The 27,769-nt window shown below is 31.8% G+C and overlaps 1 protein-coding gene across 4 annotated transcripts in view; it reads right to left on the bottom strand.

The window, feature by feature from the left end:
• Window positions 1-60: 60 nt before the first annotated feature.
• LOC145725369 (uncharacterized) overlaps window positions 61-27,769 on the bottom strand; it is a 45,064-nt gene continuing 17,355 nt past the window's right edge. For 3 of the 4 annotated variants that reach the window (XM_081974108.1, XM_081974107.1, XM_081974109.1), the window contains 5 exons: window positions 4,631-4,833; window positions 4,308-4,574; window positions 4,053-4,250; window positions 3,716-3,821; window positions 61-1,678 (listed from right to left, as the gene is read on the bottom strand). In XM_081974108.1, the coding sequence (XP_081830234.1) occupies window positions 1,288-1,678; window positions 3,716-3,821; window positions 4,053-4,250; window positions 4,308-4,574; window positions 4,631-4,833 (1,165 nt within the window). In that variant the 3' untranslated portion in view covers window positions 61-1,287. The remainder of the gene's footprint in view (window positions 1,679-3,715; window positions 3,822-4,052; window positions 4,251-4,307; window positions 4,575-4,630; window positions 4,834-27,769) is intronic. The other variant, XM_081974110.1, reaches the window with a different exon arrangement.

Raw genomic sequence — 27,769 nt, 5'->3', positions numbered from 1 at the left:
GATTTTTGTCAAATCACAAAAGCGTTCTAAAGTAGGAATTTCTAATAAAACTATAAATCGATCAATCGAATAGGTTTATTGCTCGTGTATACCATAAAAGGCATTTTTCTATTATACATACATATTTACAGGTGTACAAAAAGATACATAATTTTTTAAAAATAGTTGAATTGTTCCTTTATATGATATTAATTAATAAGGGTAAGACGTTTTACATTTACTCTAACTGGTATTTTGTGTGTCTGAAAGTGCGAACAAAAATTGTTGCGTTTAGCAAGAATCGATAAAAGGTAACGATGTAGTAGAAAGAATGTGAGGTTTGTTTCTTTCAATTTTACTTTTCTATGACAAAATATTACGACATACCATTTTACTTAAACTTTTGTCATACATTCTTATTATCTTGTTTTTTTTTTTTGGTTCAAACTATTAAATTGTTGCTGTTTCTGACTATACTTTACTGTCACTAATATATAATAAAGCAAAATTTTGGATATAACGTAACGTATACCTAAATACAATAAATTCACCTATAGATATCTAACAGTTTTAATACTTTTATGATATTATTATTCCTATATTTACATATGTATTTGAGTATATAATAGTACCCAATTTTTGACAACAATTATATTCAATAAAATACTGATAAAAAATTAAAACTTACCTAGTTTAGTTTATTTGATTTACTAACATATAATATTACACATACTACTGTCAATAAAGCTGACACAATAGCTATTTATGTAGGTACTACTAACTACTTTCTAGCGCCCTTGGTACACAAATAGCTATAATTAATAGGTTATTAACTTAGTTGTAATATTATTAATACCACTACCACTTACATCTAAAAATATGGTTTAAATTAGTTAGAGAGTATGAGAGAATTTTAATTAAATGACAAAAACTACATTATTTAGTATGATGTGTTAAAACCTAATACAGTCTTTAGTTTCTGTTCCAAATCATTACATATACAATGTTTAGTTAGTGTGTTGTCAGTCCTAATAATTTATGGGTAAATATACATAGTTTTTTCTACTTGATATGTGAATAGTATTATTACCAGGTTGTCTTAAATTATTAATAATAATAAATTACCTTAAGAAATGTGAAAATAATAATTTAATCCTAAAATAATAATTACTTACAAGAAGGTCTTTTGATACACTGTTCATATTTTTTGCCACACCTGACATTGGGTTTGAGTGTTGTTTTATTACTTAAATAGTTTCTTAGTCTCTTTTCACAAATTCTGATCTTGTAAACTCTATAAAAACATTTTTACCGATCTAAATTTCTATCTCTCTGCAGACTCTCTAATTCGGCTCTGGTAAGAATAATTTGTTTGGAACTCATACTGTTCTTCATGCTTCTTTCCAGATCAGAAATTTGCCGTCTGTCCGTTCCCAATTTTTCAAAGTCCTCGACCAATCCGCTGGCGCTCAATTGACTCTGGCGATGTTGCCGCTGATGTCTGATATGCCTAGCGATTGGTAGATGCAGCGCCGCCGTTGCCAAACGTTCCAATCTTTCCCGTTCGGCCAGACGTTGCTTTTCCTCGTGGGCTTTCCGTAAGTTGCAAGCGTTGATTCGGGCACTGTCGAATTGAGAAATGTCCATGTTTGCCGGTACTTCTAGGTAACAAATGTCTACTATTGGCAGAAGTGAGTTACTGCAATGGAAAAGCAATGAGTTAGTTTTATTTTAGTAAGACATTTGGTTGGTTTCTATAGAGGCTATGGGGCTTTTCCGCATGGTATTTACAAGTTTGGCATTTAGACTTGGTTCTAAATTCAATTTAGACCCAGAAAAAATAATTGGTGGGGCACCGCATAAATTTAAATTTGTTAGTCTTCTTGTTAATTCTGATTGCTATGGCCCCTTCAACGTCGGTGTGCCCAGGGCAAACCAAATATGGCACAAGCCGGAAACCCTTCAATTTAATTTTTGACTCTTTGATATTTCAACATTAAAAAAACCGTAAATGTCTTAAAAAAAAATTTTAAAAATTGAAAAAATTCAAAACCAAAGTCTTCAAAATCAAAATAGAATACCATCCAATTATTCCAATGTTAACAAGTATATTAAAGTACAAACAAAAAAATGTCAATTATAGAAAGGGTGAAGAGGTCCCATATCTGGTGGAATCCTACAACAACTTTACCTATACAAAAATCGGATGTACAAAAATCATACTTTGAAATAGAACGAAGTATCCAAATACAGACCATCGCCCAGCTACTTCTACTCATTCCAAAATCTAACGATGCTTCGATAATGTTTCAATAACTGAGAAAGGACAACATCTTTATATACACAGATGGTTGAAAAAAAGACGGTCGCACGGGATATGCAGTGTGAAAGCTTAATGTTCCTAACCAACTACGAGTAGACCTGAACATAAGACATATCTTCTCTCTATATCAAGAATATTGATGGACAGAGAAAGGAATGAGATGCACAGTGGCTTTAAAATAAAAGGGATACATTATGTGATACAAAGAAGGATGTCTTAAACCGAGTGCCTTGGTTCAAAGAAATAAAATATTACAACACAATTACAATTATCAAAACCATTATAAGAATGCGAACCATTGCCTGACTAATGAGCATCAATTTAGAATTGGGGTTGCAGATTCTCCATTTTGTGTATGTGGAGCAATCGAAGACTTAAATCACATATTTTTCCAATACCCTATCAACTATGATGAAGTCTTTGACCTTTATAGAGACCTGCAGAGTGGTGTATCATCCCCCATGGGATTTCCTAGTCTAATTGAGAGACCAACAAACATGTTAATCAACCGACTAAACAAATACATACATTTTTATGAAATATCCATTTGATGTAGAATAAGAATGATAATAATGGCGCACAAATAACTAATAATTAACTAAAAGTTTTTAATCAAAAAAATATTCACTAATAACACCAAAAATAAGAATCATCTATAGATACAATAAAATTTAAAAAAAACACCTAAAACTTTGTATTTAAACTGATTTGATTGTTATCAAGACCTAGAGATTAAGAAAGTATGTTTGTAGACAACTGATCTTAAACGCCTTTCCTATATTGTTTGTAGATCCCCTGGATCCATTTATTGCTCTCATCAAGGGGGCCTATTCTTGAAAGCAGGGAACGGAAGTCTCAAGAGAAGTGTTGATAAAATGTGACAGAAGAAGCTGACAATGGCGGGTTCCTGTCACATTCTACAGGACTTTCTCTTGATAATTCCCTTCCCTCGTTTCAAGAATACGCACCCAGTAGTTGTGTTGTCCTCCTTTGTGGTGTTGTCTTTCTAACGCTCAGCACCGTACGCACAGCCCATATCAAGGAGGAAACAAAGCTCAGAAACCAGACAAGACAACCAATCGATTTGTATACCGAGACACCAAGAGGCCTGCCTGGGGATAGCCTAGAGTCAGACATATCCTGGGCAAATTGTCCCATAAAGGGAGCAGAAGCCATACTCCACTAGTTAGATAGGGGAATCAGGAAGGAAGAATGGAAGTGTCATACCCATAAACAAGTTTCTTCTCTATTAGAAAATGAGAAAAATTGTGCAAAGGCTGATTTTCTGTTTTCACGTATTTGGCATCTAACGTGAGACATTAGGGCATCATCCGGCTATACATATAAATCTGACAACGTTGCATCAGACTATTTTGATGTAAAAACATGTAATTTTTAAGGATTTGAGCTTACCTATCATTGGAATTCGTTGTATTTCGTCCCAGTTGGCTACTAATTCTGTTAAGTTCGCCTGCTTCGGAAGCGTCTCTGACGAGGGAAGGTATTGGTATTGGGGTTGCTGCAAATGAATTAATTTTCATCAGCGATTAAGTCAAATTAACATTTTTGATTTCATAAGAACAACATAAAAATAATTCTTAATTAGTTTTCAAACAGACACTCGCATAAGTTGCAAGCTATATTAATTATCACAGATTGGCCATTAGTTAAGGAGCGCATTTATTAGCAATTTATTGAGTTTTTCTATGAAGTAATAAAGGTATTAGTAATGTTAATAAGCCACACTCACTAACGCCGACCGTGCATGAAGGTCCTTTAAAGTACTTGTCCGCCCTTAAGATTTTGTTTTCTTGGTCTTCCACTAAAATTCCAAGGCGCAGGTTTTTGTTGGCGGCTCGATTCCAAGACTTTGTTGCCGGTTTCACACTTAATTCCACCCAAGGAGTAGTTTCCGGAACTACTGTACTGTCAGACAGTCGTTTCTTGACTAAAAACCATTAACAAAATCAGCCATCATTAGTAAATAAATTAAACCAAAACTTACAACGTCTTTTCTTCTGAGTCTTCATGTACCAGTAAACGGAAACCCTCAGCAATTTATCTTCTTCAGCGCTGTCAAGATTTTTGCAATCATCTTTTTGAGTGTCAAATTCGGTGTTGGTGGTGTTCTGAGGAAGTCGATAAAGCCGTAACGTCGCCGACGCAATGTTACTGTTTCTAGTGTTTGAAATGGTGCCCAGATCGAATGATAAATCCATTATGTCTTCTAAATCTCTCCACTCATCCTGATCTAGGCTTTGAGCCTGTTCGCCTGAAAAAGTTTTATTTTTTTACTTCTACAAATTACATGTTAAACTCATAACTTACAAGATGGATAAAAACCCCTGATCTTCTCCGTTATGTCATCTTCTAAATTCGTATTATTGAAATGCTTCGCAAACATTTCCGTGATATTCAAGTCGGTTAAAGAAGGATCTTCAGGTGGTTTGGCAACATTCATGGAATTGTTTTTTCCCAGTTTGCCATAAATGTAATCTTTCAGATATTGTACGAAAGTATCTTTGCGAAACCTGAAAAAGAAAAGTCAGAAAACGTATCAGCTATTTTTCAAAATGTAATTGGTAAGCTCGTCAAAGCCCAAGTAATTATAATGTTCTATGATTGTTGTTGCATCACTTAAATTGTGCTGTTTTGAACTTATTTTATTTCAGAAAGTTTGGGTTTTATCTTTCGGCCAAGTAGACAAGTATTTTTAGCATAAAGTATACATACATATGGCTTTCCCCATACCAAATTTTGGTTCAAGTTACAAACCCAGAAACTGTATACTCTGCTGAATAAAAAAACATTACCTACTTCAAGATTTGATTTCTATTAAACTCAGTCCATTTTTACAAACAATTCGTTATTTGGTTCATATCGAATCTACCGGAATTATCGTGTCATCCGCGAAAAAGTTGAAAGGTCGACTGTAAGGTTGTTAATGTAAAAGGTAAATAAATGTTTTCAGGCTGCATCTTGGTATTAATATCGAAAATAAGATTACCTATTTAAACAAAAAAATGTTTTGTTTTTGTTCTAGCAAAAGAAGATTGTGGGACACAATCGAACGACTTAGTAAGGTCGCAAAAAAAAAGCTATTACAAACTTCCCTACAATTTATTAAAATAGAGAAGTGGTTGAATTGAAAAATGGAAAGTGATGGAGATAGTCCTTTTAAGATAAAATACAATATTTCTGCTAGGTACTTAACAATATTTATTTTTCTTTTGCGCAATTGCCTTTTTATTAAATAAGACATAATAATCTGTTTTTTTTGTTATTTTTTGTGAATAAGGTGTTAACCATTTTGATTTGAGCTTCACTCCATTGACTTACTTGCCCTTGAAAGAACCAAAATAAAAGTGTCAAACGAAAGGCAAAATTTCAAAAAAGGTTTAAGTGGCCTCGGTAGGGTAGCGTCTAAACACTATACAAAATAGTGCGACTTTGGCAAAATATTACTTTTCTAGAAAACTATAACAAAAATGTGAAACCCCGTATTTGGGACAAAAATCACTGATTATTTAATTTTAAGGGATTTACTAACCTTTTTGCAATCGGTTTTGTATTATCTAAAAGTCAATTTAACGGTTTTTTCTCTGGTAAGATGGTTTTTGGGTGGCAAAACAAATTTTCAGTTTTTGCAACAAAATATCCACTTCATATACTTAAGAGCATTTTTCTTATACTACTTAGCCATTAGCATCAATATGTGATTATATTGCGTTTCAACTCTTTCCTGTTAGTTGTTTCAAACAAAGAATTTTTATTATCCTGTATTACTTAAGATGTATGCTGAGTGTTGTAAGTTCTGATATCATTTCTGATGCCCTTTGAGATGTCTTTATTTATTTGTTTTTGTATAGGGGAGTTTAGGGTGTTTGTTCTTCGCATTTCTCTTCCTACACTTATGAAACTTTTTGTGGTTTCGATAATTCTTCCTCTTCTGTCTCTTTTCTTATTTTTATACTTCCCTTGAGCATTTCTTACGGCGACGCTAATATGTGTATTCAGGTCATCTACGTTTAGGTAGTTCATCTTGTCTATTTCCCAGTTCTGATGTTATGGATGTTTGATAAGCTGTTTTATCCGTACCTGTCCATTTATTACTTTTATTATGAGAAGATCAATTGGGGACTTGTACTTGAAAATTTTACTTTTTTTGCACTCATTGCTCAATGATAGTCCAAACCGCATTAAAATCTGTCGTTTAGAAATAGCAAGGTTTTAAAAATTACCCAAAAAATTACTGTCCCGGTTGAGGTGATGCGCAGTTTATTTAAAAAATATGTTAACATTTCTGATATAATTTAGAAAATGCATGGATAGGTAACATAATACACTAGAAAACCAAAAAGTACCAACATTTTTCCATTTTGTTAGGTTAGGTTAGGGTGAAAAGCTGTTATTACAGATTGTGTATTTTGCAATTGAATACAATTTTGGTGGTTTAATAAACATACAATACAATAATTGAAAAAAAAAAAAAAACGTTTTAAAATTTCACTCTGGTAGCACACCAACTAAAGTAGTCGACCAGTTTATGCACCAGACCTAGACATTAAAAGAGATAAGGGCATAATTAATTAGAATACAAGAAAGTAATAGTCAGAATAGTGGTAGAACGTGGTTAGGCCAGTCGAGTCATATAAGGCCTCGACAAGTTTGCGTATTTCCCAGTCTAGCTGGCGCAAAAACGCAGTCCGTCTGTAAAAATGCTTAAATTATTGTCTAATGCATCTAATTCAGGTCTGTAATCTGGGTAATAAGTGTTGCTTGATTCATGATTATGTCGGGTATTTGAATAACACTTAAATGCTACTATGTTTGCTATTCCAGGACCGACTTTAGTCAGAGTCGTTTCAGTTGCACTATTTTGCTTCAACTAAGTTTTAATAATCGATAACTTGCTACAAAGTACTGATAGTTGAAATTTTGATTTTGTGTGTAGTGAAATTGATTTCAAGTCCCTCCCTGCGCGTCTGTAAAAAATGTCAGTAACCGATTCGCCATGACTTGTACAGTTAATATGGCTGACATATTACGACACCTGGGCTATTTTATGGGCGTGTAGCGTAAACAGGTAGCACTCAAAAAAACTACTTTTTTTGCTCTCGAATGCAAATTTTATTACTTTGTTTTGCATCGTGGAGTTGGAATTCTTAATGCAGCTTACTCTAGCTGTTTTAAGTGGTTTGTTCACCTTTTGGATTTGGAACAAATCCTTGATAAGTTTATATTAAGAAGATAGAAATTTGAAACCGAGTTTCGTCTTAATGACACTATTAGTAATACTAGACCACAGATAAAATAAAACCCTAAACAAACCTAAAATTCAAACTAATTATCTCAAAAAAGCTAACTATAACACTTTGTATTTGGTCTAAAGACACTTAATATGTGCTGATCAAATTCTGAAATAAAAAATAAGATAAAAGTTTATTAAATTCAACAAAAGTTTGATGACAAATTAAAATCCTAAAATAATTCTGCTAGGGCAAAAAATCAAAGAAAAATGACATAACGTAAAAATCTTTGAAAGGTTATTTTAGGTAATTTTACTTTGATTATTAATATTTTACGCATTCTTTTTGTCTTTGTGTTAAGTAAATTAATAATGTTCCAAGTTAGGTTAGGACGTACAAGTGAGACGTATAATAAATAAAGACAAATTGATTTTATTTTATTGAAAAGGAAGTGAGACACGAAAAGACATCAAATCATAAAACGGTCATTCCTAATGTTTTGCAGCTTCATAGCTTTATGGAATGGAGTTTGACCGTTGCCACGTTTATAACCAACCACGACAATAAATTTATGAATTAATGCCCGACAGGGCTATTATTTCATCAATAATGACACCTACTAAGGTCAACGTTATTTTTCATAATGCCCTCAGGTGAGTCTGATAAAAGTCGTTAAACATTGAAGACACCACAGGCATTATAGGAATTTGGTATCTTAATTAGTATTATTCACGAAGCAACTATATGAACGAGTTTTGCTCTCGATTTTGGTAAAGTAAACCAAAATTTGATATCACATCAAATTCGTCAATTTCTTCATAAAATACAACCAGTTCTAGTTTTCGTCAATTTAATCATGCAAATTTGATCCGTTTGCGCAGCCAACTTTAAAATCAAAACGGATGAATAAGTGACGTTAGATTCATATAAATAGAATAAATTCAATCAAGAAAATAATAATATTTACATTAAATTAAATTATTACAAAAAACATCGACCAACATGTACTCAAAACTTATTATTTATTACTTTACTTAAATGTTTAAATTCAGTAAGTTGGTTGGTATGTATGTTGACATGTGACAGAAATTACACAATTCGCGCTGCTTCACGAAAAAAATTCTTGACAATTTCAGTGTAAAGCTAGTTTTATAGTTTCATAGTTTATGAAGTAAATTTTTGACACAGATTACACGACTGCGTTTGAACAGAACACACTACAGCTGAGAGAACCTCACTCATGAAGTTATAAAGAACAATTCAGTTTATTTATACTCATTTATTATATTTTTTAAGAATGTTTTGTAGATTAATAGCTCTACGAAGAGGATTTTGACAGTTATCATGTTTATGGGCACATAAATTAAACGACCGAAACGAACAACCACTAGTCAAAAATGTCATAATACTAGGCATAGAGCTATAAAAATCATTCGATAATATTTATACAATTTTTTCTAGTTTTATAATGTTTTGTGGTTTCTTTACATTTATGGAACGGATTTTGACAGTTACCATGTTTGTGAAGAACAAAATACATAAAAAAAACAGAGTCACATTCACATTTCTTTAAGGTATATTTTATAGCTTTAATAGCTTGATAGAAATTATTTTGACAGGTACTGGGTTTGAGACAGATTAAACTGCGTTTAAATAGACAATCAATCACAATTTATTACAATCAAATATGCTTTGTAGTCTCATAGCTCTATGAAGGGCAATTATGTCGGTTATGGCACATCAAATTATGACCGAAACCAACAGCCACACGTTAAAACTGTCAAAATACTACCCTCAGAGCTATAAAATGTATATTTTGACATTATTGATACTGACTTTAAACTGGTTTTAAGAATCTTTTGTGGTGTTTTAGCTATATGAAAAATACTGTAACATTTAAGTATTTGTTTTAGTTACTTTTTTTAGTATGCTTTTAATTCTACTATTACACTGGGTAAACTAATTTATTGAATTATTATATTTCAAAATGACAAGTAGCAGGTGAGTCAAACAACAGAAATTTTCAATGCAACCTTTTTGTTTGTTATATTAAAATGCTGACAAGAAACGTGGAATTGGAAGTATACAAATTGTACAAGGTTGTTTAATTGAAAAATGTAGGAGATAATAGAGCACAAAGTACTAAAGAATAAATCAAATTAACATGTTTTATTAATTGTATCGTTTGGGAGATACAGGGTGTCAAACCTAACAAAAAAATTAATTACTAAAAGTTTCTTTGATTTTTTTCAACCAGTAACTTCGAAACGGAAGTAAACATTATTCAAGAAAAAAAATCGAATTTACTAATGGTTTTCAGCCTAAAATTTGTCAGTTAAATTACTAGTTCACTATAACAACAAATATTTTTTTCTTATCTCTCTCGTCTTTAAGACTTATTTCTTTGTGTGCCATTTTTAAAAATGTTAAAAAGCAATGTTAGCGACATAAAAAATTTGATAATTTTTTTCTAAAACAATTGGGTATATTAAATGGTTCAAGTCAGTAAATCCAAACAACACTGATCATAAAATAATCAATTAAAGAGTTACTTTTTTTGAAAATCTAACATTAGCTTCTATTTAATCGGTCCAGTTATTTGCGCTTTTATTACAGTTGTTATTTGAGTTAAATTAAAACGTTTTTGGGAATATCCTATTGTAGTTTGATTCATGACCTTTGATAATCTGAAAGTTAACATTGAGACAAGGATCTTGGTCTTTGTCTAGCCTTTCTCAGATCAGCACGTCTCTCCAGACAACTATCGTCACACAAGCAATTGCGTAACTTTCAGTCTAGCTAATTTGGCACGTGACCAATGTTTCTTCGGGTAAAATCTGGATCATCAATCAAACCAGTTTTAGCTCGCAGCTGTTCGAATTCATATGGATGCAGGCCAATACGTCATCCAACAGTCAGTTTTGGCAATCAAGGTTCCACTCGTCTCAAGGATTTCTAATTAAGAAAGTTCTCTTCTGGAAATCGTTCCTATTTAATGTTTTATTAAGATGATATGATTGAATTTTTTTTCTGGTTTTATCCGTACCAATGTCTATCAAAAGTCTAGACTAGTTAATTAACTATGTCCTAGTTCAGAATTGAGGCTAATTTTTCTATGACAAATAAAGCCAAAATAGAAGACTGCATTGAACGTAACTGTAGATGGAAAAACAGTCAATTTTACGATTGATCAAATATAACGAATCGGAAGAAATTAATGGAATCTCACAACAGGTTGCATTCGCGGAAGATACCACCTTTCGCATCATCTTAAGGTCGTTTACACCTCTAAGTCTAGGTTGTCTAGACGAAGATAATTAAAACAGCGGCAGCTCAAACGCTATAGCAAGCGTGCAAGTCGACTAATAACCGATTACTAATCAGTGGAAACATTTGTTTGTTCGGTCGACCAGGAAGTCTGCTAGAATAATATAAAGGTGACCATGCATAAAGGGTTTTTGTTTGACCATAGCATTTCTTTTAGGAAAGCACAGTGGCGCACCGTATTTTCTCACATACTGTACGTCCAAAATTAGTTGCACAAAATTGGACATGTTGGTAATAGCCCAAGTAGGTTTGTCATTTTGTATAGGTCCTTTAAAACCCATTATAAATGTGTTTCAGAAATTAAAATTTTAAATAAAAACTTACGTTTCAATATTACTTCGCTAGTAATTTTATATTAAAAGCTTAGTCTAAAGTCAGGATACGTAAAGGCGCGTACAGACATGCAACAGAATACAGTATCGTAACACCGTCGCGTATCAAGTTTGGACGGATGTCCGCAACAACGTAACAGTGTAACAACGTAACATTGCAGCGTTCCATCAGTTGTCATCAAAAAAAAAATGTACGGGCGTATGTTGCACCAGGATATTTGCAAGTCTGGACGAGAATGTTGTCATGAACTGATGGGACGGAACAATGTATCGTGATGATGATACGTGACATTTTTTAATTCAATGACATCGTGTCTTCATTACGCAACAACAAATGTTGCGCGACAATGTTCTGTTTGGCATGTACGCGCCTTAATAACTCATTCCACATTCCACAGGCCGTTTTCGTAAAAATATCTTATTGGGACCTTACTATTGTTTGAACAACACAATGCTTAAATGGCATTTTCCAGCGCAAGATGACTTCCTAAACACGAGTCATTATAAATAAACATAAAACCTACCCTGAGTATTCCTCGACGGTTGACGTTTGGTCAAATTGATATATGACATACGTCTATGCCACTGCCTCCAAAATGTTAGCAAACTTTCTAGAAAGGGAAATACTTTATCTGATGAACACTTTCTTCCAAAAGAGAGAGAAACGCAAATAGACATGGAAAAGCCCAGATGATCAAACCAAAAATGTACTCCCACCATAAACACATAATCCAAGACGTAGATGTGTAGTCAATCAATGCAACATCGGCAGTGACTACAGGATGGTGCAAACTACTCATAAACACAAAAATGGAAAGTAAAAGTGAGATGGAACAAACGACGATAAAGGAAGTAAAAAAAAAAATAGTGTAAAGAAAGGAAACATACAAACAAAAGCTGAATGAAAAGCTAAACTTTTCCAATTTTGCAGGAAAAACAGAAGATAAAAGAAACAGCAGAACAGGTAGTAGGCCCACTTGAAAAAACGCCGGACAAACTGTCGATACACATACATACACACAGACAAACTGATAACCGAAGGCAAAAGTGACACTATTGAATACACAGAAACCAACAAAACAGCAAGAATAATGGCAAAAGAGGATATAGCATCAAAACAAGGGACTAAATATATTTAAAAGACATCACACCTAAAAAAGAGATAACAAAAATAAAAGATGTGAAAAACAACATAGTAGAAGACAGACGACAGATATTAAAAGTTATGGAATCTTTCTATAGGATCTGTCCGAAAAATAACAAACACAATGACAAGAGACGACAAAATTGGAATAGTAAATGTCAACTCAGAAGAAATGCCCGAGATAGATATGGAACTGGATTAAGGGCTATCTCAGATTCCAGAAAAATGGCAAAGCTGCAGAAAAGAACATTCTGCCTGAAATGCTTAAGGAAAGTGATATCAAGACGTGACAAGAATTAGTAAAACTATTCAATGAGTGCCTAACAGAAGAATATAGGTATAACCGAAAATTGAAAGAATGCTGTAGTGGTTCTGATTTACAAGAAAGGTGATCCGACTGATCAACTTCGAATACTTATCGGCCGATAAGCTTACTATCACAAAAATATAAATTATATTCACCAGAATAATGGGTTCGGAAGCCATTACATTACGACAGAACATCTACACGCAGTAAGGCAGATAGATGATCGAGAAAGAGAGGAAAACTAAGACTTTAGTACTCGAGGATGTTCGAAGCTAAAATGAGAAAACAAAGGATGGAAACATGTTGAAGGCTTACACAATCTAAGATTTACCGACGATATTGCACTATTCGAAAAAGTAAACAAGAATTGATTGATATGTTGGAACAACTGCAAGATGAGGATGCAAAAGTAGGATTACTAACTAGCAAAAGTAGTAACTAACTATATTTAAGTGTAACTAACTATATTTATGTCATAAACTGGGTCTTTACCCAGTTACAAATACACCAGATGCAGACGAAATAATACCGATTCATGACAGCACAATAAAAAGGACAGAAACATTCATACTCGGAGAGAAACCAGAAAGATCAAACTTAAATTGGTAAGTACATCAGAGAACTATGAAAAGACGAATTTTAGGAATTTCCCTGAGAGACTACAAAACAAATACACGGATAAAGGAAAAAAAACCAAAGTCTTTAAAATAATAAAAATATTTGGTTCTCTAAAATGGCTATGGGCAGGACACGTGACCAGACATACAGAAAACTGGAGCGGGTATATCACCTGGGCTCTAATTCTTGAACGCAGGGAGTATAATTGCCGAGAGAAGTATTTGATAGAATGTGACAGAACTGGTTGACAATGGCAGGTTTCTGTCAAATTATGTATTTCTTTCTCTTGATAACTCCCTTCTCTCCCTTCTCGTTTCAAGAATCTAGAACCAGATGGAGACTTTGGGAAGAGAGGAGAAGTGTTAGAAGACCCCAGCAAAAAGGGCATGACGAGATAAAGAAGGTTGCAGGCTTAGTATTGTGTTGCGCAAAACCGAAACCAATGGTCAAATTTGAAAGAGGCCTATATCCAAAGGATAGAAAACGGCTAAAATAAGAATTAGGATATGTCCATGCATTCCGTCTCACTGAACTTACTATAAACAGAAGAGAGATAGACACGTGTCTCTTTGTACGTCACACAGTACCAGTGTACGTGTACCAGTATAGTCTTTACTGACTTTTTCTTCGCAGAAAAATGTTTCGTTTTAAAAAAAGAAAAAAACAGTCGTCAAATATTTTTCTGCTTACTTTTAATTATTATTATTTTTTTGCTTTAGGACCCCATTATTGGTAAGTAAAATTCACTGTGACAGGAAAATTTACCAATTTTACCAGTATATTCCAATTTGACCAGTAAATTTACGGGTCTGAAATCTGTTTGAAAAATATAATTTTCCTGTTATAGATGTCATTAATTACCTTACTGACTTATTAAGTCATTTTCGGTCAATATTGTCAAAATAAAATCCTGAAAAATAAGTTTTGATTTGTTATTTATTGTTTTAGAGATTTTGGTTTGGAAGTCCAAAAATATTTCTAACAAAGTAATGCTTTTACGAAATGAGTAACAATCTCAGTCTTCTCTCATCTCATGTTTCAATTACGACAAATAATATGTTTTTAAGATGAGAAAAATTACGCGAATCCGAAGATATTATTATTTAAACAATTTGTAATTTACTAGTAATATATACTCAAATAACTGTCATAAATCTCAGATATACGTCTTGTTTCGAAAACTGTAAGAAAACTGTTCAACTTTAACTTTTGCAAATTTTGACAGTTTTGATAATAGAGACATATCACGTGGTTTTTGGATGATAATTTATATATAACTATTATAAAAATCAGAAACTCGTTTTGTATTGAAGACGGTACGGGACAGGGACAAAATTGCTTGTCAAACCCACTTGGAATGAGAAAATGACTCTTTTTAGCACGTTTTTAGAATCCTCATTAAATTTCCTATCCAATAAACTAAAACACCACTACAAAAGTTGATACAGTCAGAAGGAAAAGTGGTGTGAAAGTTTGAACTGCTAGAAACACAGTTTGAAAGAATAGTCAGAGACAAAATCGCCTGTAAAACCCACTTGGAGTAAGAAAATTACTATTTTAAGCACGTTTTTGAAATCCTCATTAAATTTCCTATCGAATAACCTGAAAAATCACTACGAAATTTGGTACAGTCAGGGAGAAAAGTGGTGTCAAAGTTTGAACTGCCAAAAACACAGTTTGAAAGGACAGTCAGGGACAAAATTTCCTGTAAAATCCACTTGGAGTGAGAAAATTACTGTTTTAAGCATATTTTTGGAATCCTCATTAAATTTCCTATCAAATAACCTGAAAAAAACAGTATAAAATTTGGTACAGTCAAGAAGAAAAGCGGTATTAAAATTTGAACTGCCCGAAACACAGTATTTGTAATTTACAAGTATTTACCAGTCAAATTTTTTTGGTAAAGTAAATTATTTAATTTACCGGTAATTTACCCATCACTACATTACCACTGTCAAAATAACTAATATAAATATTAGAAACTCGTTTTGTATTAAACACGGTAAGAATAGTTTTCTAAATTCTGATTTTTGCAACTTTTTATCATAATTTTACAGTTTAATATTCAGGGACAAAATTGCTTGTCCAACCCACTTGGAATGAGAAAATGACTCTTTTTAGCACGTTTTTCGAATCCTCATTAAATTTCCTGTCCAATAACTTAAAAAAAACCACTACAAAATTTGGTACAGTCAGAAAGAAAAGTGGTGTGAAAGTTTGAACTGCTAGAAACACAGTTTGAAAGAATAGTCAGCGACCAAATCGCCTATAAAACCCACTTGGAGTAAGAAAATTACTATTTTAAGAACGTTTTTGGAATCCCCATTAAATTTCCTATAGAATAACCTGAAAAAACACTACAAAATTTGGTACAGTCAGGGAGAAAAGCGCTGTCAAAATTTGAACTGCCCGAAACAACGAAAAAAGTATTTACCAGCCAATTTTTTCTGGTAAAGTAAATTATTTAATTTGCCGGTAATTTACCCATCACTACATTAAACCACAAATAAAAAAATTCGATGCACGCAGATTTTTTTGAAACGTAGGCAATCGGCAAAACAACTTACCAAAAAAAGTAGTGTACCTACTATGCATTACATATTTATTACGAATCACCTTTTTAACCGCCAATCAATTTAATATGTTTAGTCTAGACGAGTGTTATGTCTAAAGCTCAACTTTGAAAAACCTAATTTCGTATATGCAACATACGGTTATTTTCGATTAGCAAAGCATCAATTTCCATTTTTACTCTCTCTCTCTAAGTCTAAAATTATTGACCTTCCCATATTAAAAATGACCTACAGGTTTGTCAGTAACTGCAACCTTTTAATCATAAAGGAAGGAAGAAAATGTTAATAAAATTGATCCTAATTGGTGCAGTTACTGCATTTATATCCTTGACCTTAAACTCAATTATGTACCAGTCATAACTGCATCCATTAAATAAGTCTAGGCAATTTTGTAATCATTTCCTTAGTGCTTGAGCTAGGTCAGTAGATAATCAAAAAAAAAAAATAGCAGCTATTATTTTTAATTTTTTTTGATGGAGTCGAAGGTTTAGAGATATACGAGACGTCCCATTTACACAAGTTCCTGCAAAAACCAGGAAACTTTGGTGTATAAAAGTGGCCTTATTTTCCACGTGTAATCACTTAACGTGAAAACTTTTTCAGGGTCCTTCAAAATGAAGCCGACCACTTTCCTGCCAGACGGCTAGACTGGCAAAAAATACGGACTTGTTTTATGGTTTTGGCCCTTGAGTGTCCGACTTTTTTTTCTCCGACATTCGGAAGTCTTGCCTGGAATTTTAAGCTCTTCAAATAAAAAAAAAACAGGAAAACTAGGTCAGATAATTTTAATTTTAAAAAACAAACAATCCTTCGTTGGAAAAATACAAAGTAAAAAAAAATATTATTTTAGATATATTCAGTGTCAGTCATCGTCGAGAGGTACGGAAGAGCACTTCGACCGTTACGTCATCGCCTTTGATAATGTCCGCCGCAGATGTGGACGAAACGTCAGGACGAAATTCCATTGGACGACGGCTTATAAGCCCAGATAACTTTCATATTTCAGTATTTTAATGTCTACAAAGTTTCTTGAAAATAAGTTTTTGAACATCAAATGAAATTAGTTCTATAGTTTATACAAGGTGGACCAGTTTCAAATCTCAATAATTCACCATTCGATAGCCCATCAAAAAATAAGTTGACATGAGTTATGTCATTTTCTTGAAAAATGCTTCCTAAGGAAAATACAGTCTTTCAAAGTTCAGTTTAAAAAATCGGTTTCTTGTCATAACTGTCAGACCGTTGGAACAATTTTTATCAGATTTGGAACAAGTACTTATGAAATTAATACTCACTATGTGATATTAATGACGTTTGTCAAAACTGTCCAGCGGCGTAGATACAGAAAGATGGTTTGCATTTGCCCCCCTTATTTTCTACATCACTAGATATTTATCAAAAATTATTCTTTTACTTTTCTTGTTCAATTTGAAAAATTAAGTATCTTCTATGAAATTCTGATTTGAATCTTCGTTTATGAGATAATTGAGTTAATACGTTCAACGACCCAAAACCAACCCAACCCAACTTTAAAATTGTCTTGGAAACGGTGAAAATTAACTTAAGAAACTTAAAAAATTTCTTTGTAGCCAGTTTTCATAGTTTCCAGACAAATTGAAAGACTTTAGTCTTGAAAATTGACTTAGAAACCAGTAAATTTATTTTGAAACGGTGAAAATTGACTTGAGAAGCTTAAAAATTGCCTTTGTAACCAGTTTACATAGTTTTCAGACAAATTGAGAGACTTTAGTGTTGAAAATTGACCTGGAAACTGGGAAAATTGACTTGTGAGGCTTAAAAACTACTTTCTCTAGAATTTTTGACTACAAATTCACACATTTAAACCTTGAAAATTGACTTGAACACCAAAAAGTGACTCTGAACCAATTAAAAGACAGATCAGAAGCTTGAAATTTGCATTTGAAGTAAGTTTTAATAATTTGAAAACACATTTCAATATTTTGTCTTGAAAACAGTCTTAAATATAGAATATTGACATTAGATTCATGAAAATTGCCTTGAAGACTAACTTTTCAAGATTTTTTTTTTACTTTGCCTTTCATTTTCTTAGAACTCTGGACTATTTTTAAGGCTTTAAAACTGCTTTCAGCTTGGAAAATCAACATTCATCCCTATCTTCACGAAGTTTTTGACATAGCAGGCTTAAAAATGTAATTTTAAGCTTTGTCACTATTAAATTGACTGCTAGACACTAAAAATTCGAGCATTTATTAAAAATCTAGACGGTTTTTAGTGTTTTAAGGCTGTTGAGAGTGAGTTTTAGGGCTCTTCAGGATCTTCACAAAGTTTTTTACTTATCAGGCCTGAAAGCCAGTTTGTACACTTTTCATAGTCTTAAAAATGTCATTTTAAGCTTCCTCATTATTAAATTGAATTCTACACTCATCAGTGCAAAAAAAATGGAGTATTTCTAAGAAATTCCGACTTTTTGGTGCTTTAAGACCGAAAAATCAAGTTTACAACTATTTATAATATTAAGAGTTAAACTTCAGACTCTTCAGTGATAAAAATAAAAACTGTTGACACTAAATGCTATCATATTAGTTTTAAACTCTAATTTTTAGAATTGGATTAGTCCGAAAATTTAAAAGAATGCGAGGTACCTACTGTATTTAAGAAAGCAAAAATGATGCATGTTTGAAACGAAAATTTTATTAAGTAATATGGCCATTAGGAATACATTTAAAATATTTTCCAGCGTTGCCGCATCTACATGAAATCAGTGGCAACAACGGATTCTCGTTCGACAACCCTAGTAACTGATGCTTTCTTTCTTGATTCTGTTGACTAACCCAACGAGTTTTGTTATAATCAGTTTTTTTCTAAATATTGTCCTTTTCGAGATATTGACTATTAAACATGAACGGTTTACATGTTCCTATCTTACTTTTTTGAGATCTATCTTATAATGGTATTTTAAAAATTAAAAAAAAAACAAATATTGAGTATTTTTTTGTTTTTGGAATTTTTTAAAAAAATAGTTTCATAAGATAGGTCTCAAAAAAGTAAGATAGGAACATGTAAACCGTTTTGTTCTATCTTCAACCGTTCGCCTGCTATATATTAAAGTCCTCAAAATACACTTTTGGAACTTCTATTGTCTTAGTAAAGTCATATTTAGCCTTAAATAAAACTTTTAGACTATTTTAGTAGTAAAAAATGAGTTTTATGAGCAACAATCTTTGTCTTGTTTTTAGTGCTTGCAATAGTTTCAGACAGCCGACAATGGATTGTCAAAAAAAACGAATTTTAAAACTATTCCTAGTAGTAAATAACAAGTTTTTAGACTATTCAGTACATATGTGAATTCTCACAAGTCGTGAATCATCAGTTTTACACTACTTATAGTCTAAAAAATTGAACGCCAGTAAAAACACTATTTTCAGTGTCAAAAATTAATTTTTAACCCTCACAGATGACCAGATTTGAATCCTTTTGAACCATTTTAAAATAAAAAATACAAAAACTTAAGTACATGTGCAGCATATGCGTAAATCATAGCACAGCTACTCTACTTGTGTTTTGATTGGAAAAAGAAACAGCAAGCTAAAAGCTGTTTTTTTTTGACTAATCACAAAATACGTTCACTGCTGTGATTTACGCATATGCTCCACATGTAAACATGAATGACAATAATAAAAGCAAAAAGTTCCTATAACCAGCAAATATCGATCGACGCCATCTTTATATATATAAATTCTTTCAACATCCTCCGCAAAGAATATTCCCAGAATTAGAATACAATTCGATTAGCAAATCCAGGAACCGCATTCTTCGTTTAATTCTCAGTAAGTGGGTTAAAGACCATTCGAACTTCCTCGAACCGATCAGGTATCGTATATTAATGTTTTCTCGTAAAATTACGCAACCTTGTATCGCATTTTTGCAGTCTGAGTTCATTTCATTCATAAAATTACGGTCTGATAAGCAGACGGTTCGTAGAATGTATACAGGGTGAACGCGTAAAACGGTTTGGCGTAAAACGCAGTCTGTGTCGTTGCACATTTTGATGATTAAGGTTTTGTTTGGGAAGTAGATAATATTTCATCCACTTGCAGTTTGCAAGTACTGTGATAGTGATCGTTACCAAACTGAAATAAGTCAGTTCTCTGATGATTGAGCTGAATCATAAATTACGTAGTAATATCAACTACTACGCCATGAATAAAATATTTAAAAACGTTACGTAGTAGAACAGCCAATTAGGTTATCAAAATCGACGTGAAAGTCATGAATCGTCTTGATGGGACTAAATTTGTATAATTAACTAGTTCCATTACATTCAGATTTACGTCTATATAAATCGACCTCGTTCGTCCACTGATCTCTAAGATTTTTAATGGAATTCCTTGCTTGATTTTTACCAAAACATTATTCCACCTTAAACAACCTAGGCGCCTTCTGTGTCTACTGTTGTAGGTTCCACTTTTCCAAAACAATTTTGAAATTCTAAACATCACTACTTATTGATGACATCTATTGGGTTCATGAACCCAATAGATGTTATTGTTATTGGCGGCATCGAATTATTGAATTAGCATGTTTACTATTAGCAATAAAAAAAATACTACGCTGTGCGTAACTGCGTATTTAGTAATGCCGATTTGAGAACACGACATAGCAATACGACTCGTTTTTTAGCTTTAATTACCCTGTATAGAGTGTGACAATTTTAAAAATGTCTCAAAATTACTAGTCTTTTAAAAAAATGCAAAGCAGAAAATGCAAATGATCCGCAGGAACAAGTGTAGAGTGTTTGTTGCCTTTTTACAGATGGCTCTCATGGCTTAGACTCTAAACTACTATAATGTATGTGTCATTTTGACGTATTTGTCAGAACAGAGAAAACAATTTTTAAACATTTTTTTTTTTGACGGCACAATCACATGATTTTTACGTTAAAACTGTTTTCTGGTACTAACCATGTCCTAACCAGTCAGCAAAATTTCAATATTTTTTTTGAGATATTGACAGATTTATGTTAATGAGAACTAGAATTGTATAAAACTTTTCCCTGCTTTCGCTTACCCGACATTTTTGTTTGGTGTTCTGTTTAATTTCAATCATCTTTTAAAGTTCAAAAAACACATATACTGGGTAGACCAGTATTTAACAAGTTTGAAGCTTATTTTTTCCGGTCTACCAAGACGTATTGAAAACACATTAAAACATGCTAATGTTTTAGCAAAACACAAGTTTAATGTGGAGAAACTTTCTGATTTGTTGATCAGTTGATTTAGTTCTAATATCAAAAATATACAAAATGACACAAGACACAAACCTGCGTATGTATGTAATCGTGTAAAGACGTTCTTATTAGCATGATGTTTATTAAAACCAGAATATTTAAAAAAATATGATTTTTTTAAATTTACCCTTTTGTCCTAAAATCCTTTGTTGCCACTGATTTCAAGTAGATGTGACAACGCTGGAATTATGTATATTTTAGATGCATTTCTTTTTAGTTATGAATTTTTTTGCGGTATGCCTCGACAGGGTTTTACGAGCCACCATGGGAATCTCGGTTATTTGAAGAGATACAAGTTTATTACACAATTAACGCAAAATTGAGCAATTAAAAGTAGATTAAAATGTCGCTTTAAAAATTTAAAAATTCTTAGTACATTTATATTTTTTTACTAATTTATTTGATAAGATGACTGAAAGGAAAGGCAGTTTACCATTGTCACTTTTCCTCTTCTACAAAGAGGCATTATCTTTTTTGATATTCGACGTTTCGTTTTTTAGTTACCATCATCAATAGAGTTCAAATTTCTAGAAATTTTGCTTTTTGTAAATAATAAAAGCAACCAACCTTTGATATCTAAGGTAAACGTTTTATGCAAAAACACGTCATTTGACAGATTTTTTTCATCTTTTCGTGCTTATTTGCTGCTATTTTTTGTATGGTTTAACTAGTTTTTGACAAAAAACGCAGGAGTTTTACGTAATCTTATTGGTTCTGTAACGTCACACAGTGGATCATTGGGCCCTAAGTGGTAATAATGACTTTTGCTATATTAAGATATTGAAGGTTTCTGAACGACAAAAACATACCAATTACCTATTGATCTAGAGCAGTTTGACAACTTTCAAAAGTTTTTAGAACCGTCTACATGGTTTCAAATGTGTTAAAAGCAATTGTTAGTAGTAAAATTGTTTTAAAACACTACGGGAACTCCAAAATGCTTCTTAAGCAGACGAAATCCTTCCAAAACAGCGTAGAAGCTTTTAGAACACTCTAAAGGCTTCCAATGATCTTCAGCTAGTCTAAAAGCTCTCAAAAAATTCAAGGCAGTCTAAAAGCTTCCGTATGCTTCTAAAGCTTCCATAAGTTTCTAGAACCCTCCATAAGTTTTGAAATGCTTTAAAAGCAGTTCAAATTTCAATGCTTTTTAAACTCTCCAAAAACCTTCCAAATGCTCCTAAAGAAGTCAAAAAGATTTAAATACTACAGAAATTCCGAAAAGCTTTTAGGACAGTCTAAAAGATTTCAAATGCTCTTCAATTAGTCTAGAAGTTCCCAAAAGTTTAAAGCTTCCAAAAAATTCTAGAACAGTGTAAGAGTTTCCAAATGCCTCTAAAGCATTCCAGAACTTTCAATATGCTGTTTACTCCGTATTTATTACTTCTATTACTCTTATCTAACCTAAGTCAAACTTGTACGAAGGCGTAAAAGGACCACAGACCTTATTTTTCTTACATTCTGACTTCAAACTGGGAAACTAGTAAAATTCCTACTTTAAACTCGGAAATTATAGTTAAATTCGACTTCACAGTTGAAAATTAGTTAAATTCCGACTTCAGACTTGGAAATCCTACTAATTTGGTTCAAAGTGTGTTCGCATTATTGCCAAACTGAAAAATTCTACCAATTTGGTTTAAAGTAGAGTAAAGTAGGAATTTTCGGATTTCTTCCGAAACTTTCGAATTATCAATTTTGGTTTGTGGTTATATGACGTATTTGACATTGACAATATTGACATTTGGTGTCGTGTCAAACTGTCGATGCTGTCATTCAGTTCAATATTCAATGCTTCGTTCTTTAAATGAGGCACATACAAGTTTTATTATTGTTATTATCGATATTTAAAAGTTTTGAGATAATCATCTGAAAATCAACAAACAATATCATAATCAAACAATATAAAACGTGAATTTTGAGGTTATGTGTTAATTAATTTCAGTTTTCTTCTCTTCTCTATTTCTTCCCGAAACTTTCTTGGACTTTTAAATTTTGGAAAGTTGTCTCTGTAGAAAGTTTTCGCGTGCTCCAGCCTAGTTTGAAGTTTCAAAGGATCAATGCAATGTTGCCAAACGGTCAAATTGGACTAATTTGGTTTGAAGAGTGATTGAAATATTACCAACCGGACAAATTCCAATTATTTGGTTGGTGTTCGCATTGTTGATAAACTGACAAATTCTCAAGACCAAGTTGCTTCATTTGAAGTGTGATTGCAATGTTGCCAAACTGACAAATTCTACTATTTTAGTACGAATACTGTTTAAAGTCGAAATTTAATAAAATTCTGAGTTTGAAGTCTGAATGTAGTTAATTTCCGAGTGTGAAGTCTGAGTTTAATTAAACTCGGAGTTTGAAGTCAAAATTTAAGAAAAATAACGATTGTGGCCCTTCTACGCCTTCGTAAATTCGCCATGTTATTTATAACTCTTTTCCAATAATTCAAAATCAGTAGCAGAAACGAAATGAAAAATTGAAAAATCAAAAAAAAACTTCTAATTTAAAAATCAAAATATTTGAAAAACAAAATCTTATATGTGTTAACTATGAAGGTCTGGTTTTGTAGTTGATATATCCTATCTTCAAAATGAAGCATTTGGGGACAAATTCAAATCAACATTGACAGTATTCAAAACGTTTAAAAAAAGTAAAACATTGGCCGCATTCATAAGAACAAATCGATAAGCAAACAAAAAATCGGATTTTAAATTTCAAAATGAGTAATGCTTTTTTGATTAGAAATCGATTTATTTAAGTTCATTCAGAAGAAAATTGTCTAGCCATTGCTAATCGATGTGTTCTTATGAATGCGGTCAATGTTATTCGTATAAAATATCTCATTTTCTTTTTTCTTAAATATCTCAAAAGCTATATTAATAATTCAAATATGAAAGTCAGACCTTTTTTAAGAATTTTAAGTGGTATTTTCAAAGTATTTCTATAGCAATCGTTTATTGAGAAATTGAGTATACCAGAATATAGAACATTTTGAATTTATTCGAATAATTCGGAATATTTTGACTTTTTAAGCATGAAGATAGGAATTTGTAGTAGGTAGGTATAGGAACTTTTTTGCTTAAAATTAATCAAATATTCTCCTCTCGATAATCACCATAGATTTTGTTCAGACCAAATTGTATGAGACAATTCAATAGCCCCAAACCTTTCCTCACTTAGCCCAACCCATCAAATTTAATAGCAAACGTTTCGTTTTGAATCATTCATTATTAAGGAAATTCTACCTAAAAACTAAAAAAAAAGTTGAGAAAAACGTTGGATTTCAAGTATGTGACATTTTTCAAATATGTATCACTGGACTTTGTTACATCCTGTGTAATAAGTTATACTGTTGACTGTTAGTAATTTTGGTTAAGTCTCATTATTGTTGAGATATTTGATTTCCATAATGATTTAAGTATAATTTTTATCCTCTACCTAATTAGTATTCAATTATTTTTGTAATGGTGTATTTTTGATCAGAGATTGTCATAATTGAGCTTCCCTGTATGAATTTATATTTTTTTAAATCGAATAACTCAAATGGTTTGGCTTAACATAAAAAACAAAAATTAGACTCTTCCTATGAAATAATTTAAATTATACGTTAATAATTGCCTGAGTTTGCCTGAGATATTCTTAATACTATAAATATCCTATTTCCCAATATTTCATTTCAATATTACAAAAAATTTGTTCTTTTCCCAGAAGTGCCTGAGTTTCGATATCTTGTTCATAAATCAGGTTTCTGCATATACTTATTTTTTAAAGCATTCATCATTTTGTTTTTAAAACAATCGTAGTATGATGTTATGTTCCTTTAAGACATCCCTAGCGCAGAATATCCAACTTTGCTGCAAATTGACTACTTTAGTGTTTATACTTAAAACATAATGACATTGTAAATTGTAACACTATTCTCAATATCTTTGATATTAAAACGAAATTCCATTAAAATAGTTTTCGTCTAGACCTAGAGTTATTGCCGAATAGATAATGGGCTGGAATTCATTAGAGTACACAAATGTGAAAACTACGTTGAATTGACAAGCCGGTTTTAAAACTACTCAAACAAGACATTAAAAAAAAATTTAAATAATTAAGAAAGTGTCTTAAAAATGCAATTTAATGTACTTTTTTCCGACATTTTGAATGATGAAATGTTGGCAAAGAAATGTTTTTTTTTACCACGACCAGGTGTTGTGTGAGCTGGCAATTTATGTAAAATTATATCATATACATAATTTTATTATACCTGCTACGATTTAATTGATTATTAACATGTGATTATTACTTCGGTATTTGTGCACCTGCGACCAGATCAAACAATGCCGCAAAATGACTTTTCAATGAAATTAATATGTATATTGTACTACACAAACACTTAGTAGTGAATGCAGACAGTGTGTGTAGCCTTGTGGTAGGTGTGTCCACTTTTTCCCATAGACTTTCCACGTATCAAGGCACACCTGCCAAACATGATGATGATGTTAAATCTAAGCCATTTCAATGGGAAGTCAACATTTGTTGCATAATAATGATTATAGAGTCAATCAATTAGATTGTGCAAAATTTATGTTTTTGCAGCAATTGGAAATAAAATATTTTGCCAAATTTTTTTGAATGTCCATATCTAAAACTTGTTATTTTCAAGAGCTTGGGCGGGTCAAGAATCAAACGCTTTATCCAAACAGTGGCGCACTACTTAAATCACATCAAGTTTTTATCAAAATTACAGTAGAACATACATTAAGGACCAGAATATTAGGCGGAGTTTATTAGGGTCCTTCCAATGTTAGGTTCAGAATTTTGCTTTACAAATTTGAAAAAATTCATGATTATTAAACGTAGAGAACCAGCTACCTAAATAGTTTAGGAATTCTAAAGAAGATATTTTGAAACTTTGATCAAAATTACAGTTTTATATTTGAATTATAGTCTAAAAAGCAATTAGTCAACATTTATCAAAATTACATATTTAAGGCCATGATATTCGGCGCAGTTCCTATAAGGCAGCAGTGTTCCTATAAGGTTATGTCCCAATCAGAATTATCCCTCTTAGTTTAAAAAACTTGTTAGATTAGAACATACATGTAAACATTTTTTAAATAATTTTTGAATTGCAATATCTTAAAAACGTAAGAAGCTGGGAGACGAATTTACCTTCATTCTGTAGTATTGTTTATACTCTTTTCAATGATAGAGGTATAAAGTAGATTGGAGTTAAAATAAAGACGTTACGGTCATTCAAAAACTGAAAATTCGACATAAAGATTTTTTAAGTGCTTTTTAAATTTCAATATCTCAAAAACCTAAGAAACCAGATTAGTGAGTTCATCGCCATTTTGAAATATTTTGTATCCTTTTTCCAATGATGGTGGAAGATGCAAAATAGATTCAAATTAATGTTTTAATCTACTCAAATAAAAACGCTATGGTAATTAAAAAAAAATACTGTATTTTTAAAAAGGTTTTTTGAAGTTTTTAACAATTTCTTTACTCAGCGAAAAGTTTAGTTTTACTTAAAAAAAAACATATTATTCGGTATAAGCGCACAAAAGGAAACTTTTTGCCGGGAAGTGTAAAACTGTTAAAGCACCTTGAATTATAATATCTCAAAAACTGGAATAGGTAAAGAGGGAGTTTTCAGCCATTTTGTAGTGTTTTTCATACTCTTTCAAATAATGGATGATTGAAATAAGGACGCTACGGTCATTTACAAATAAAAAAATGCTGTTTTCAATTTTCAAACAAAAGCATGTTGATTCATAACAAGTGTCATATGATAATAATATGATAGAGATAAAACAAAAAAAAAAGTATTTTAAGCACTTTTTGAATCTTTTTATGCGCCATTTTGTAGTATTTCCTATGTTCTTCCGATTGGAGTATGAATGATAATTATGATTAAAAAATGCAGAAAACGCTATTTTTACAGTTGCAGTTTTTAAAATCTTTTTATTTTTAGTTCCCGAAAAGGTTTCGTTATATAAGCCATATTGTAACAGTCGGTATAAATTTTTAAAAAATATATATTAACAAAAAATTGATTGGAGAGAGGGCAAAAGACGAAAAGTGTTTTGTTTGAATTTTTAAGTTGCACTATATTAAAACAGTGAAGAAATTGGCGAGTTAACAGCCATCTTTTTTCAAATGGTGAAGAAATAAAGTATATTGAAGAAAAATGCAATTTTTAAAAAACGCAGCTAAACCAAATTGTAGATAAGAAATTTTGGTACTTTTGTCACAATTACGCTCTTACATTTGAAACTTTTGGCACAGTTGTCTAGTGTACTTACAAGGTTAAATTCAAACTTAAAAAAAATCATTAAATTTGAGGTATCGTAAAGGAATTTTGTAATCTTATATTAAATTTTAAATTTTAGAACACACCTGACTTCAGGCAGAGTTAACTAATGTCCTTCTGAGGTGATATTCAATTTATTTTCAGTTTTTTGTTTAAGAAAGTAAACAAAATGCAACCTAGTGGATCGCCATTTTTAAAAATAAAAAACATTAAAATTGTATTTTTTTTAAATCTAACAGAAGAAGGAAATGTTTCTATTTAAAAAAAGAGGAATTAAAAGACGAAAAAAAGGGGACCAGAGTAAAAGATGAAGAGTTGAATTCAATTGTATTTTTTTCCGAAAAAATTGA

This window comes from Ips typographus, linkage group LG2, assembly GCF_016097725.1.
Source record: "Ips typographus isolate SLU linkage group LG2, UJ_Ityp_2.0, whole genome shotgun sequence".
NCBI classification, from domain to species: Eukaryota; Metazoa; Arthropoda; class Insecta; order Coleoptera; family Curculionidae; genus Ips; species Ips typographus.
This window is presented reverse-complemented; position numbering and strand designations above follow the sequence as displayed.